The 15,393-nt window shown below is 47.8% G+C and overlaps 2 protein-coding genes across 3 annotated transcripts in view; one reads left to right on the top strand and one right to left on the bottom strand.

Moving 5' to 3' along the window:
* Positions 1-1,160: 1,160 nt before the first annotated feature.
* Positions 1,161-9,557, top strand: RAB39B (RAB39B, member RAS oncogene family). The gene is made up of 2 exons (XM_071442446.1): positions 1,161-1,918; positions 5,996-9,557. Exons 1-2 carry the CDS (start codon positions 1,704-1,706, stop codon positions 6,420-6,422), a joined length of 642 nt encoding a protein of 213 aa, XP_071298547.1. The 5' UTR covers positions 1,161-1,703; the 3' UTR covers positions 6,423-9,557.
* Positions 9,558-10,717: 1,160 nt separating this feature from the next.
* VBP1 (VHL binding protein 1) overlaps positions 10,718-15,393 on the bottom strand; it is a 39,498-nt gene continuing 34,822 nt past the window's right edge. For both annotated transcript variants that reach the window (XM_071442445.1, XM_071442443.1), the window contains 4 exons: positions 15,256-15,322; positions 14,696-14,794; positions 12,841-12,979; positions 10,718-11,882 (listed from right to left, as the gene is read on the bottom strand). In XM_071442445.1, coding sequence (XP_071298546.1) covers positions 11,812-11,882; positions 12,841-12,979; positions 14,696-14,794; positions 15,256-15,322 — 376 coding nt within the window. In that variant the 3' untranslated portion in view covers positions 10,718-11,811. The remainder of the gene's footprint in view (positions 11,883-12,840; positions 12,980-14,695; positions 14,795-15,255; positions 15,323-15,393) is intronic.

The following is a 15,393-nucleotide window of genomic DNA, read 5'->3' as shown; positions in this document are numbered from 1 at the left end:
TCATCAATTTTCTTTCCTGTTCTGAGGTACGTTAAAGTAAGATCTTTTGGGGTTGTTATTTTTTAATAAATAGATTATATTTCAAAGAATATTGAAAAAGTTCCTTGCCATTTATTCTTCAAGACTTGAAATGGTCTCTCTAATGTCCTAGTCCAATTTACATGGTGGTTAACTGTCTCATGCCTATATAAATGTCCTTTTTCTGAGGACCCAATGAATATAACAGCCACTCTCAATGCATTTATTTCAATAGTAGTCATGAAGGAGGAACTTTTAAATGAAACCATCTTTATTTTTTAAAAACCCACCAACCTATTAATAAATGTTTAAAAAGTGTCAATATTCCTCCTTTCTGTGTCCAACTGAATACAGACATTTTACTCACTGTTTTTAACACGATACATGCCAATTTTCCCTTCCAGACATCAAAACTCTGCTCTGGCAAGAGATTTAAAAGTAGGTGCTCAAACTCAGCCATATCCCACGGAGCCAGGGGAGAGTGGCTGTGCTGTGACAGTCCCTGTGTGGGACAGGCTGGCAGAATGGGCAGCCCGAGGTGTTTGTGCTTGCAGCGTGAGATGTTCACCGCATGTCACCCTGCTGAGCCCGGAACCCACTCCAGCAAAGTGAGGGAAATGCATTTAAGACTTGTGGTATTTAGATTGCTGGGTATTTAATGTCCATAATTACTAATTTTTGAGACTGTACACATATGGTATACACACACACGATATATATATATATATATATACAGACACACAGGTATGTGTGAGCATGTGTACTTGTTGGGTTTGGTGAGCAGGACGCCTCCTGTTACCAGTGTCCCTTTCCAGAGAGGCTGGTGCGGTGCAGGTGACCCTGGGGCGGTACCGATGCTCTCCAGAAGTGCCAGGAGCACTTGGCTCCTCCGCCAGATTTCAGTGGGAACGGAGCCCCCAGTGCAGTAGCGAGGAGCCTGAATCTCTCCAGAAACGAGTCTCGGGTTTAAAACACAGAAAGGTGATGCGCACCTTGCTCGACTGCCCCTTTCCCTTGGCGGAGCGCCGAGGAAGATGAGCTCTCCCCAGCCATGGGCTCAGCACAGCCTCTCCCGGTGCCGGGGATCGCTCCGGTGCCCTCGGCCAGGGCTGCCCGGCCGCCCCGCACGGTCCCGCCCCGCCCCGCCCCGCCCGGCTCCCGCACCGCCGCGTTCCGGGGCTGGCGGCTCCTCCCGGCAGTGCGGTACCGCGCGGCCGCCATTGCATCACCGGCACCGCGCCGGCCGCGCCTGCAGCCCGCACCCATCCCGCACCCCATCCCGCATCCCCCATCCTCCATCCCGCATCCCCCATCCAGCATCCTCCATCCCCCATCCCGCATCACCCATCCCGCATCCCGCATCCCCCATCCCGCACCCCGGCTCCGGCTCGGGCGGGGAGCGGCGGGGCGAGCGCGGTTCCGCGGCAGCGGGCAGGGACTCAGGCCGGGCTCCAGCGCGGGTTCGGCGGCTCCGGGGCCTCCCCGGGCCCGCGTAGGGCGCAGCGGAGGCGGCGGGGGCTCGGCGGGGCTCGGCGGGATGCGGAGGTGGTGACGGGCCCGCGGCAGCCGCGCAGGTCCCGCCATGGGCCCCGCCTGAGCGGCGCGGCCGCGGCCGGCCCCGGGCCCGGGCCGGGCATGGGCGGCGCGGCGGCGGCGGCGGGCGGGCGCTGAGGGCCGGCGGCAGCATGGAGGCGATCTGGCTGTACCAGTTCCGCCTGATCGTCATCGGCGACTCCACCGTGGGCAAGTCCTGCCTCATCCGCCGCTTCACCGAGGGCCGCTTCGCCCAGATCTCCGACCCCACCGTGGGCGTGGATTTCTTCTCCAGGCTGGTGGAGATCGAGCCTGGCAAGAGGATCAAGCTGCAGATCTGGGACACGGCCGGGCAGGAGCGGTTCCGGTGAGACCCGCGGCGCGGGGCCGGGGGCTGCGGGGGGGGGCCCGCGGCCGGGCGAGGCGTGCGGAAACGAGACAAAGAAGAGTCAAATTGGCACCTTTTGTGCCCCCCATCCTCCCCCGCATCCTTCCCCCATCCCTGGGACCCGTGTCGCCCCAGATGGCCGCAGGCAGGTGTGCGGGATGTGCAGGTGTGCGGGATGTGCAGGTGTGCGGGATGTGCAGGTGTGGATAGCGAGGGGCGGCTCCGCCGCCGCTGGGGGGGATACGAGGCCCGAGGCAGCGCTGGGTCCGCGCTTTGCCAGCCTGGAGCTGTCCTTGCATCGGCGGATGCTGCTGGCAGGGAGAGCGCCTGCTTCCCTGCTTCCCCCGGTGCGGAGGCAGGGGCCGGGATGTTTCCCAGGCGAACACCACGGAACGCAGTGGAAAATGCGTTTGGGTGCTGTGCTGCGACAGCAGAACTCAGCTCTCCTCCGTAGGACAGAGAAAGGTCGGGACAAACCTTTGGCTGTGGCTGTGCAGGGATGACAGGTGCTCTCTGGAGAGTGCCAGCGCTGCATGGGCACAGACAATCTGGGGGCTTAAGCAACAGTAACCAAGTCTGGATGAAGTAAAATAAAGGCAGCTTGTGGGACCATGCCAAGTTTCCCACAGGACTGTGTGGGAAAACCAGCAGCCCTGGCTGGAGCAGGCTCGGCCCCAGCCAGAGAGGAGCTCAGACCTGCTGCTCACAGTGCTCATTTTGAAGGTGTGTGAGTGTACCCGCAGCTCCTGGCCTCCTGTTTTTTGTCTGTGTTTTTCATGTGTCTTTAACCCTGATCCTCTCCTCCATCCTGCTCCCTTGGGATCACTTCCTGTGTTCCACATCTCTGTGCAGCATCACAGTCTGTGCTGTAATGACTCGCCTGAGGAATGTTTTGGTTTCATTCAGTGGATGAAAACTCCCCGACCCCACCCCTCTCACCACCTTCCCTCGCATCTGTGGCACTGGCATCTGGCCCAGGATGTGCAGTAGTTGGTCCTTATCCACTGACAGGATTTTCCTCTGCTGCCTCGATGCCTTGCAGGCAAGGAGCTGCTGCTTTATTCTGCTGAGAGAGGAGGTGCTTTAGCTTGCAGTTGCATCAGCTCCCAGCTTTGGCTCTGGCTGAGGTCTCTAGAAAACACCTGAGCGCTGTGCCCTGTTCTGCCGTTGCTGTGAGGAGCCCGAGCTCTCGGATGGCTTCAATTTCCTTTCCTTTGCACATCAGGAACTCCAGGGCCCTGGAGGCTGCTGGCCCTCGGTGCTGGGCTGACCCAGCCCTGCCCTGGGGGTGTCAGCAGGATGAGCTGGTGACCTTCAGAGCAAGGGCAGCTGCACTGCTGCCCTGGCCAGCAGCCTGCAAAGGCAGGAAGGGTGCAAGGGGCAGGAGTGGTCGGTGACAGTAAAAAAAACCCCAGTGTGCAACTTTGAAACGCCCTTGCCAAAGTGCAGACTCGAATTCCCAATGTGAAAAGCTGGAGCAAAGCCAGGGGCCTTTATGGATCACTCTGAAATGTGGAAAAAAAATATAAGGTAAAATCTGGTTTGTGTTTATCTCTTTCAAATTGCTCTTAGCTCTGTGTGACGAATGGTGCCCCATGAAGACAACTCTTGGGCTCCTCCTGCAAGGAATGTTTCTTGGCCAGAGACAAGAATTAGCTGTTACTGGAATAAGCCAAAGCCCCTTGGATTTATCATAGGCAAGAAGCACAATGGAGAAGGTACTCTCCAGAAACCTGAAACTTTTTTTGTCATTTGTCAAGCACAGGGAGTTTTTGAGGAGGGAAATCTGTAAGAATGAGCTCCCCGTTTTCAGATCTGAGCATTTCCAGTCTGATTTACATAGTTTAACAGCTGCCCCACGAGGACAAAACCACTGTAGTTATTTTGAAAACACCTTGGCATTCTCTGAGCAGCAGCTGTGTTACAATTTTGCTCTTCCTGACCTCCTGTTGTGAGCTCTTTCACTCTCCATAAATTAGTAGCAATTTCTGTGCAGTCAAGGCTTAAATTACAGTTAAACATGTGCCACTCTACTTTGCCAGACCAGGCCCCAGCACATGCTGCCTGGGGCAGTGTTGAGGCTGCTTTGGAGCTGTAGAAGAGTAGGGTCCAATTCTTGCCAGATCCAGCAGGTTTTGCCCATCTCTCGTTGCTCAGATACTGCTGTTCCCTTGTCAGAAACGTGATGTTGTGTAATGCTAGCAAAAGCAAAAGCCTGTCAGCCCTCTCTCCCTGGAGCTGTGTCCCACCACCTACAGAAGAGCTGTTTCCTCCCAGCCAGCAGCTCTGCCTTGGCTCAAAGGGGAATACTCAAACAAACAGGCCCTGGCTGCAGGAGTCCCACCATGGGTACAGAGCAGGGGACAGTTCCCAGACATTGTCCGTGTGTTAAAACTTGGCCAAAGTAGCTGCAAGTCCCTGTTCTGCTCTGGTCAGTGTGTGTGTGGTGAGAGGAGGGCAGGTAGAGACCTCAGAAGTGAATTGGGGAGGGATGTGCAGCATGAAGGCAATAGGCTTTGCCTCCTGCAAATTGGTGAGGAAAATAGTTGTGGAAAAGGCTTTAAGAAAAGGCACTGAGACCTTCACCTGATTTTACCTTGAAGCAGCATTCAGCTTAGATCCCATCATGTCTTTCAGAAGTACCTGGGGCATTGTTGTTGCTGGCAGGAGGAGTCAGGGCTGATGGCACAGAACACAAGGGAGAAGCAGAAATGTCTGTGACAGTGTTGGGGTGAATTCAAAGTGCCAATATCTGTTTGCAGCTGGCCAGATAGCAAAAGGCAGATCTAATTCCCTCAGTGCCAAATGTGCAGAGTGACTGTTGTTCCTAAGCCAAACAGTTGGAGAGGAGAAATCATCCAAACATTGCCAGCTATGTTTTTCCCCCTGCTACTGGCTTTCTTCAGTTTTGTCTGTGAATTTTCACCCATCACTATGTTTGTCGATAAAACAATTCTTGAAAACTCTAGTTCATCTTTTCTTGGGGCAATTTTGACAGATACACACACTACAAGACCAAATGGCACCTAACAACAGTCTTGCATAGCCAAAAAAAAGACTGTCCTAAGGTAAAAATGCAGCAGTGCTTGTATTACTCCAGCAAGGAAAGTTCAGGCCTGAGCGTGAATTCCTCCAGGGACTGAAATCGATTGTTGCTTCTGGATTTAGAGCAAATCCATGACTTGCAGAAACACCACTGTTCATCAGCTTCTTGGTTTCCCTTTGTGTAGCAGTCACTGAACTGTAGCTCTGCTTTAGCCCCATGGCCTCAGCTTTGCTCCATTCGTGTTTGCTGATTTCCTGTGCTGCTTCTGGCTGCCTGGGGCTGGCCTGGCTCAGAAGAGCTGTGGGACATGTCCTTCATTTTCCAGCCTGCAGTTCCAGGGTCCTTTTGATGACTATTTAATGTCAGTATTTGCAGGAACATGAGCAGTGTTCATGCAGCTTCTCCTTGGAAGCTCTTGTATGATTTTGCTGTTTCTTGGTCAGTGCCATGATCAGTACCAGTGTCCCGTCACTGCAATGTCACTTTCATCCAGTTGTGTAGAGGAAGAAGCTGTAGGGATGGGTGGATGTCTCTGTCCCAGGGCTCTGGGTATATGGAGGAGAGCTACAGCCCCATGGTCAGCCTTTCCAGATCTCTGACCTCCTGCTTTTATGTGGCTGTCAGAGAGGGGGTGTTTGGTTCCAGTTGAATCCTTTGATTTGTCACAGTGCTTCTAAACCCATGGGTTAGATGAGGTGTCCAGAGAACTGACATGGTGGGGTGGGACTCAACAGCCAGAGACATACAGAAATCCATGAGAGAATAAAATGATGGGGGCATTTTGAAGAGAGCCATAATCAGTGGGGCAGTTACCCAAGCGTGAAATCTTTAAGCCAAAATAAGTTTTCCTTTTAGATGACAAGCTCTACAGAGCACCAGCTGGAAGCTCTAAGGCGTTGCCTGGATGGCCTTCTCTTGCCCTGTACTTGCAGGGTGGTAATGCTGCTTTCTTCAAGGCCATGTGTTCAGAGAGCTGTGAGCTAACACTGCTGTGGCTCCTTGGCTTGCAGGTCCATCACCAGAGCCTACTACAGGAACTCGGTGGGAGGACTGCTCCTCTTTGACATCACAAACCGCAGATCTTTCCAGAACGTGCACGAGTGGCTGGAGGAGACCAAGGTGCACGTGCAGCCCTACCAGATCGTGTTTGTCCTGGTGGGGCACAAGTGTGACCTGGACACGCAGCGGCAGGTGACGCGGCACGAGGCAGAGAAACTGGCTGCCGCCTACGGCATGAGGTACATCGAGACCTCGGCCCGCGACGCCATCAATGTGGAGAAGGCCTTCACCGACCTGACCCGGGACATCTACGAGCTGGTGAAAAGGGGGGACATTTCCATCCAGGAGGGATGGGAAGGGGTAAAGAGCGGCTTTGTCCCGAACGTAGTGCACTCCTCAGAAGAAGTGGTGAAATCAGATAGAAGGTGCTTGTGCTGAGCTCCTCTAGGGAGGCCGTGGTGATGAACTCTACTAACCAAACGTCCTTTACTAAGTGAACTCAGTGTGACAGAGTGGAGAGCCACGCCCCCGTTGTGAACAGCCTCCCGTGTTGTTTTGGACACCAGGACAGACCCTGGAAAGAAATGTTCAGTTCCAAATAACCTTTCAGAACTGGGGGCTACAAACCTGAAGGAGAGCGAGTGAGGGTGCTGTGGATGTTGTAAGGAGACAGGAAGCAGAAATGAGGGGCTGCACAACACAGGAGAGGGTATACAGAGCTGAATGGGCTGGTACATGCCAGGGTACTGTACATGTTCTCTTTTAAGTAAACCCATAGCTCCCTGCTGGCTTTTGGAGCCACAGGATGGATACTCAGTCGTATGACAAACAGGCAGACAGAGAGAAAGCAGGAGGACATTTTGGTTTGTGTCAGCTATTTCTTTCCAGGAAGGTCTAAAGGCAGCACAGATACCATTTCCTCATAAGGTCAGTTCCACAGGAGAAGTTTACTGACATGGTATGCACACTTCTGAGTTTTCTTTCTTATGTTCTTGAACCTAGTTTGATAGCAAAGAATATTTTGTGGGGTTTAAAGAGGAAAACTACTTATTTGATTGGTAATTAAAGTTTAAATTATTCCTCCCTTAACAGTGTTTTTCTTGCTGTGCTGAACCAGGACTCTAAGTGGCAATTCTTGCTGCAGTAGAGATTATTCAATGCAATTTTTACTCATTTAGTGCCTGGGTGAGTACCTTGAAAGTACCCCAAGTTCAGGCTTTCCAGCAGAATTAAGTGATCAAGAGCATAAAGAGAGAACCATGTCCTCAGGTGTTATGTGTTAAGACTGGGGTGTTGCAGCCAGGTGGGACACACCATTTCTGTCTCAGTAACAGCACTGTGCTGACCTTACCAGCCAGGTCACAAGGAGGAATGGAAAGGAAGGAGGGAAAAAAGAAACCCAACAAAATAAAAAACTTGAAAAGCTTAACTCAGGTGCATCAGACATCCTAAAAGGTGAGATTAGCTCTTAAAGAAGTTAAATAGCATTGAAAGCAACGGCTTCCATAGGTACTTTCTGCTGTTGAAGTGTCATTTTCTGTTTTGGCCTCTGTGGAAGAGAATTGGCACTGGGAAGGTGGAACACACAGCAGGAGTGTCTGAGCAGGTGGGAAGGAAAGCCTCAAGACACACTCAAGAGTAAAGTTTGTTTTCCTCCATGTTTTAGTTTGACAAAAGAGGATCCATCTCAGGCTGGCCATCATGGGATGGCAGCCATGTCACAAAAGCTGTATGTAGGTGGATGTTTTCTGGGAATGCCATTCACCACTTAAAAGCTTTGCTTCTGCCAAATTTTAACCCAAGCTTTTGAAGTGCAATGGGGTGACTGTGCTCCTGTAGCAAATTAGGGAACTTGAGCCTATTGAAAGTGAGCAAACAAAACTATAGTGACTTTTTTACTTGTGTTTGAAAGCTTTATACACCAAACTGCAATGGGCAGGATGGGGGATTAGGTAAAAGCCACAGGAAGCATCTAGTGTTTATTTTTGGCCTCTGAGTAGAGACAAAGAAAATATTTGTTCCAGCTTTTTAATCTGCCCTGTCTACAGAAATACAGGTGTTGACTGCTGTTGAGTTCAGACTGTTTTTCCTTCTGAACCTGTTCTCACAGTTTGCAGCAGCACATGGGCAGCTCTGTATTAAGAAAAAACCTGTGGTTTCCATACTGAAGCTGTAAAAAACCCAAACCCACAGCAAACCCAACCCAGCAACCCAAACCCTGAGCACTTTTGCTTTTGGTGTTCTAGGAACAATTTCAGTTCCTGGGCTCTGCAGGGGAGCAGCAGCACTGCACCTGCTGGGAGGGCACAGGGAGCAGATGCCAGGAGGGGGGCGGCAGTGGCCTGGGGCTTCTTGGTGAGCTTGTCAGTGCTGGAATAGGCTGTGGGTGCATCCAAGAGCTCCTGCTGAAGGGCAGTGAGTGCCAGGCACTTGTGGTTGAGTGCCCTGAAGATTAAAATGGAAAGAAAAGTGTGCCCTTTACAAAATCTGTTTCTGGGTGAGCAAAGGTGGGTGCAGGGAGCGCTACAGGAACTGGGCAGATGCCAGGGCAGAGTGTGGGGTTTGCTCAGACCAGCTCAGTCAGTTGCATTTCACAAAGGCAGGGACACACAGCACCAAAGGGTCAGTTTCTTTGTTCCCTGGATGGAAAGTCCACCTAGCAGCTGCTTCAGCTTTTTCAGGGGCCAGCTGGGCACTGAGCGTGTCTGGGGGTGTCTGACTGAGCCCCCAGGGGCACAGAGCCAGGGTGTGACATGAGGGGCAGTGAGGAGTTGGATCAGACATTTTAGCAATAGTGAAATCCGTAATTCCCTGTGTGAGAACCTGGCCAGAGGGGAAAGATCACTTTTCATGAGACAGACAATATTTTATTTAATGGGTTTTGGACATTCCCCGTTACTGCTCCCAGGGAGAAATTCCAGAAAGCCTAAGCCAGTAAGTGCATTCTGGCCTTCAGAGTAAATCTTCAATTTAAATACAGAAGCGTTGTAATTCTAAAGAGGAACAGTACAGAAGAAAATGTACATGATCTTAACTATTTAGAGTTAATAAATTGTTATATTAAATGATAGAGAAATCATTATCTACATCTTTTTCTAATTCCTTGCATTTTCTAGACAGCTTATTAAAATATAGGAAATGTAGATTCATCTGTACAAAATTTGGAATGTTTTTTCTAAGATGAAGAACTTATTGGATATGCTAAGAATTCTTTTCTAACAACTGGTTTTAATGCTTTGACTTAGAGGGACTTTGAGAAAGCAGAAGGTGATACCTCTCACAGGCTAAAGGTCAGGAGCTCTTATACTCTAGGACAAAAAGAGAAAAAAAAAAAAGCAAAAGCTAACTTTCTGTGGTCTCTACCACATGTTAAAAACAATCTGCATGTTAAACTGAACTTGCTCAGAACCTCCAGAATAAAAGCATACTTTACACTGTCCTCGCTTTGTTATGCACTGTAACGAAATGTGAAAATAATGCTGTATTTAGCTGTCTGTATGTGACTGAAAATATGCTTGTATTTAGCAAAATGGTTACTACGTGATAATGTGAAATTCAAAACTTGTAAAGAAACTTTGGTGGTTTTTTTTTTTCCCTTTCCCCCTGCCCATTCTCTCTTAGCGTGTTCCCTGCTCCCTGTCCCTGCTCTGTATTCCAGCCAGGGCTGGATCCACCATTCCCAGCACTGCCTCACTCAGCAGAGCCTGTCCTCTGCCTTGCTGAGAAAAGCCAGACCAGCTCCTCTGAGAGAACACCACCCCCTGCTCCCAGCAGCTGCAGCCACCGCAGCCTTGGCCCCTCCAGGAGGCCTCTGCAGGTCTGGTGGCACCAGCAAAGGGCAGAGCAGACCCAGGCAAGGATTAGTCATGAAGCTCATCTGGGAGTTCTGGGGTTTTTTATTTACCTCAGATCAAACACAGAAACACCAAACTCTGAGTTGTGATGGCCACAGCCACCTCCCATTCCCCAGGAAGCAGAGCCCTTTGAACACAGGAGCCATTTCAGCTCCAGGCTGTCATCCTGTCCCCTCTGACACGAGGCAGCAGCTTCCTGGCAGTGGCATTCGGCTGATTTTGCTCGGTTCTGCTTTTGCTGTGCAGAAATGCTTAACTGGTCGTTTTGTTGTGCACAACAAAGGCAATTGCTGCCTTAGGACCAGCCAGGGCTGGGGGGGAGGAGCACAGCCTGTTGGATCTCATTAATCCAAACTGAAGAAAAAACTGTGAGAGAAAGACAGTGAGAGAAACACAGGCTGTGTGTGCAGCTGCATTTCCATCCTTGCTGATGCTAGAAAAGGAAAATGGAGAGCAGCACCCTGAGCAGTGCCACATCCTGCTGCTGTGGCAGACACCTGTTGGAGAGGACAGCAGGGCTCCACGTTCCTCTGCTGCAGCCACAGACACCGAAACAACAGCAGCGCCCTGGGGAAGGAAGAGATGAGCCCAGGCACTTACTGCTGACCAGGGTTTACCTGCTCTCTGCCCTTCCCTGCAGCTCACTTTCTGACAGGCTCAGTGTGGTGAATCACTTGCTTTCAGTCACCAATTCAGATGTGCTGACTCACACTCCCCCCCCTTTCATTCACACCAGCATCCAGCAGCCACACTTTTCACGTCTGCTGCTTCCACGGAATTTTGCATCCCCCCACGCCCAGTTAAGGGAGGGAAACATTACAGAAGATCACACATCAAATTCATGACTTTCACACAAAGAAAAATGCACAAAACCAGATGTTTGCCACAACTGTTTAGTTTTACTATTTTAATATCATGAAATAAAAGTACAAAAAATTTACAGGTATATTGTTTCTTACATGAAGATTGAACAGTTAACATTTGCATTTATTTTGCAGTGAAACCTGTACTCTCAGTCACAGAATGTGATTATTAGCCACTGACATCACCACTGAGCATTTCATTTTAGAAAGAAACTGCAAAGGTAAGAGGCAACAATCTCGCAAGGCTTCGTAAGGACCAATAAATACTCCAACTGTACCAGCAGAGGTCATGCTCCAGTCAGCCATCCCGACCTAAGCCAGGCTTCCCACCTGGAGGCTGAGTTCAGACACCTCAACTGGAAACCTGGGGAATGGAAATGGGAGGCTCTCACAAGCTGGGGGCTCTTGGGTCCCTGTTCAGCGCCTCCCCTGAAATACCCAACGTGGGCACAGGTATGGAAAACAGGGGTGAGGCCTGCAGGTCTGACATGCCCTGTGCTGCTCACTCCCTTCCCAGTGCTCTGACAACCACAAACTGCTGCCTGTGAGGTGCTCAGAGCTCAGTGACAGGCAGTCAGCTCACCCAGAGTGACCAGGAGCTCATCCATATCCAGGAATGCCTGCAGGCTGGTGCTGCCATGAACTGACTGAAACAAACCCCAAGATTCCACTCTATTTTTGTTGTTTTCTAGAACATTACAGCTGCACATCTTCCCAGCCCAAGTTGAAGTTAACTCCATCAGCTGTACAGAGATGAGAAAGAAAAACCCTGCATTGCCTTAGCCTGTGAACATGTCAGGCTCCATTTCATACATGCCCCTCAGCTTTTCAGACAGGCTTTCAGGTAGAAATTTATTTATGATGGACTGGTCTGATCAAAATACTAAATCCTTTGCTGGACTGTGTGGTGCCTTTTCAAATAATTCATTTCATGAAGCATGCATGAAACCAAATTTTGAGTTTACAAATAAATAAAATGGTGCTCACCATTAGTTTTTATATATTTTACCATTTACTGAAATGCTGAAAGTAACTCAGTCCTGAATGAGGTTTGGGGGTGTTTAAATAAAAAATACTTGGAAATTGAAACCACATTTAAAATTGGAAAAACTATGCTTTGTTTTTGGATGGGTCTTGCTTGTTTCTTCTCTTTACGTCCCAATTATAAACTCTAGCCATATCTGAGGGTGTGGAATTAAGGAAACAGCTTTCTTATGCTATCAGAAAAGAGAAAAAAAGATTTTTTTAAAAAAGAAGAAAGAGCAGTTTACAGAGTTGGCCACTTAGTTACAACACTCAGTACAGAAACCATTTCATGAAAGGTCTGACTTGGTGCAGAGCTTCAGCTCTCAGGAACACTGGTAACTGTTGGTAACTGCAGTATTTAGATCATTACTTTAAAAATCTCCAAAAAGATATTGCAGAGAAACACAATTTTAGTTTTGCCTAACTCTTTGCTGATTTCAAGCTGCCCATATCAGCTGTATTTGCCTCTTTCAGGGATCCCAAACTCCTGCTGCACTAAGACAGCTCAAGTATCAACCTGAAAGAACAAGCAGTTGTGACTTCATTCAACTAAATCTAATGCTTCAGTTAATGGCTACACTCATTAAAATAGTTTTTAAGTAGAAAGTATAAAAAACAACCCCATACACCCAGGAGGTGGTTCATGACAGCATAAAGAAATTTAAAAAACACTGAGCACAGCCCAAGCCAGTCCCTTGCTTGCTGCAGCAGGGCTTGTGCTGCTTGGAGGCAGCTGCAAAGGCTGTGATGGGGCAGCAAAGAACAAAGTTCCTGTGCTCTAGAGGAAGGGTCACTATGGTGACCCTGTGGCTTTAAGGTGGTCACCTGGGCATCAACCCAACCTTCCAGCTCACTCTGCAGCCAGTCTGGGTTGCAAGCACTGCACTAGATTTCATGAGGACATACACACAGGTTTTGTTATCTCTCACACACCAACCTCCAACTTAGCCCTGCCAACACAATATTGCATTACATTGCTAGGACAGTTAAGTTCACAGGTGCCACAGAATTTTGAGGAAGCCAGTCTAAGATAAAAACACATCAGAAAGTTGGTTGTTACCTGGATGTTGGCTTTCAGATACATCTCCTTCCCCCCATGAATGAAAAGGATACTGACTTCTGTAGTGGTGAACTGATCTCTGAGAAAATCCAGGTCTTCCTCTAGAAGATCGAGGTTTTTTGTGGCTGTTGACAAATTCTTCTCTAACAGAGCCTGAGCTTCATCAATATCATATTCAAGCATCACATTGGCCTGAAAAAGCAAGATTGATAAAGCTTTTAATCTTGCATTGTAAGGACTAAGCCCCACCAAGTGTATTTTAGGCTGTTGTTCAAAACTAATCCCGTTAACAACAGACTGTCCTGACAGGCCAAGCAAGATTCAGGACAGGCAATGCCCAAATCCACTTGAGGCCTCCACCCCTTCAGTAACTGAGTAATAAATCTCCCTAGTGACTTAAAGTTAAGCTCTCTTCCTATAGCTAAGCAAGAAGGGATTTCTTCCCCTGTGGATCATTCAGCCTTTCAGGTATTAGCATCTCATCCTCACTGTATTTGAAAAGTGAGACCTTACATTTCTTAGCAGCACCTTTCAGGTGCCACACAAGTCTAGAAACAGTTTTTGTTGGATTCAAGATAGACCTCAGGCTCTGTGTGGAACACTGACAAACATCTGGCACTGTCAGTAACAAGAGCTACTACAGGTACTAGAGATACAACAGGTATAAAAGTCCTCTCTGATGCTGTGGTGATGGTTTTTAATTCCATACATGGTTATTTCAGTAAGAAGCTACCACAGGATGAGATAATAGAGCAGTATCAGGTGAAAATGCACCAATGAAGCTTTGTCCTCTTCAAGAACTGTGCCCTGAATGGAGGCACAGTCTGTGACTGACAGGATCCCACAGAAGGCTGCACTGAGCTGCCAGAGCTGGATAAGCTGCTCTCTAAAGCAAGTGGAGGACAGAGATCCCCAGTAACAGTGACACAACCTAACACAGAGTGCAGGCAACAAGCAGGAGAAAGGCCAAGAACACCTACATAAAATTAACTGTGTGTGGCATTTCATTACAGCTTTTCAGTGTGAGCTGTTAATAAGATGAACCTTCTCTGATGTTCTGTTAGAAAATAAACCTGGGATGTTCCATAAAAGTCAGTGTTTATGAATTCTGAAGACAGTCTCCTAATAGTAACAGCTATCAGAAATTTTTTTCTGTTTATGATAGAAGTGGGAAAGCTTGGGAACAACTGTCCCATCAGTCTGGATGGTTCATGTGTCCACAGTGTTTCTGTCCTAACCAAGAGGTTCTGTCTGGCAGCCAACACTGGGATTTAGGAACATCCATGATTTAAAAGTCTCAAAATAAGCATCAGCAGGTTAATCTCCACATATAATGAAGCCTCTAAATACAAAATGCTCCAACCTGATAGTGCTTAAGTACTTAGGAATCTAGGCTGTGAATGCTGATCCCAACAGGCTTTAGTGCAAAGTCCACTCTAAATGCTGGCAGATACCTGTGAGCAAAGCATCCCATCTTTCCCTAAAAGGTGCATGAAAAGGGAAAGCAAGATACTGAATACAAATAACATAGAGAAGATGGGAAGCTACTTGCCAAACTAAGTTATTTTGCTGGGCACATTCCCATGCCAGGCAATGTCATTAATTTGAACAAAAAGTGACAGAAATGGTAAGGGAAACACAAACAAGGTTTTTGGAAAGACCAATTGAGCAAGAAGACAATTCTCTGAAGTCTTACTGTTCAGGAACCAAGTAGAATGGAACAAGAAATCTTCACTAACACACTGAAGTTACCTGGTTTGATGTGCTCTGCTGCCAGGGCACAGCACCACCACGCACCCATCAACAGAACTGTGCCCACTACAACCAGGGCAGACAGCAACCAAAACTCCTTCACAAGTCTTTTATAAGTTATTGAAACAGTTTCAGAGGAAGGTCCATTTTACTTACCCCCAACCACAAACAAACTTTATCTGTAGGAGGAACTGAAGCTTTGCAGTAGAGATTATCTGCCAATAAAAATCTGGTTTCCATTGGATGTGTGGAATCCTTAAGACAAATGATAAAATTTACAATTGTTATTTTCACTGGAAATATGTTAAAGACATAAAACTTAGAATAAAGAGCACACTTTTCTGCTTTCTGCCATTGATACAGTATTAACTTGTGTGGAATTCTACATAACTTTACTTCAACATTAAAGTTAGAGCTCCAAGAATAATGCATTTTTAAAAGATATATTTAAAAACAATACAGAAATCTCTATAAAGAATGGAGATGAAGTCAAAGCTTAGCTGCAATCTATACACTATTAAAAATGAAGTTTGCATTACAAACATTAACTGGTTTTGAACTAGCTTTCAAAAAGTACTACATACCTTTAAAAATAATTCTGTTATTTATAAAGGCATATTAAGTGTGCTCTCCAAAACATTTCTTGCAATGTGTTCTGTTAGGGTGGAAAGGTAGTTAGCTTTTCTCATACTCATTAGATATTCAAAATAATTTACCTTTTTCTTCTGCATGTGTTTTAAAATTTCTAATGTCTGTTTAATTTCAGGAATCTGACTTTTTAGCCTGTGAATTAACAACAGTCATAATTTATTATTTTACAGAGACACAAAGTTTCCTAAACAAGTGATCACTTT

Source organism: Agelaius tricolor, unplaced genomic scaffold (assembly GCF_023055355.1).
Source record: "Agelaius tricolor isolate 1412-34295 unplaced genomic scaffold, bAgeTri1.0.p SCAF_17, whole genome shotgun sequence".
In the NCBI taxonomy this organism is placed as follows: domain Eukaryota; kingdom Metazoa; phylum Chordata; class Aves; order Passeriformes; family Icteridae; genus Agelaius; species Agelaius tricolor.
Note: the sequence above shows the minus strand (reverse complement) of the source record. Positions and strands in the feature narration are given on the sequence as shown.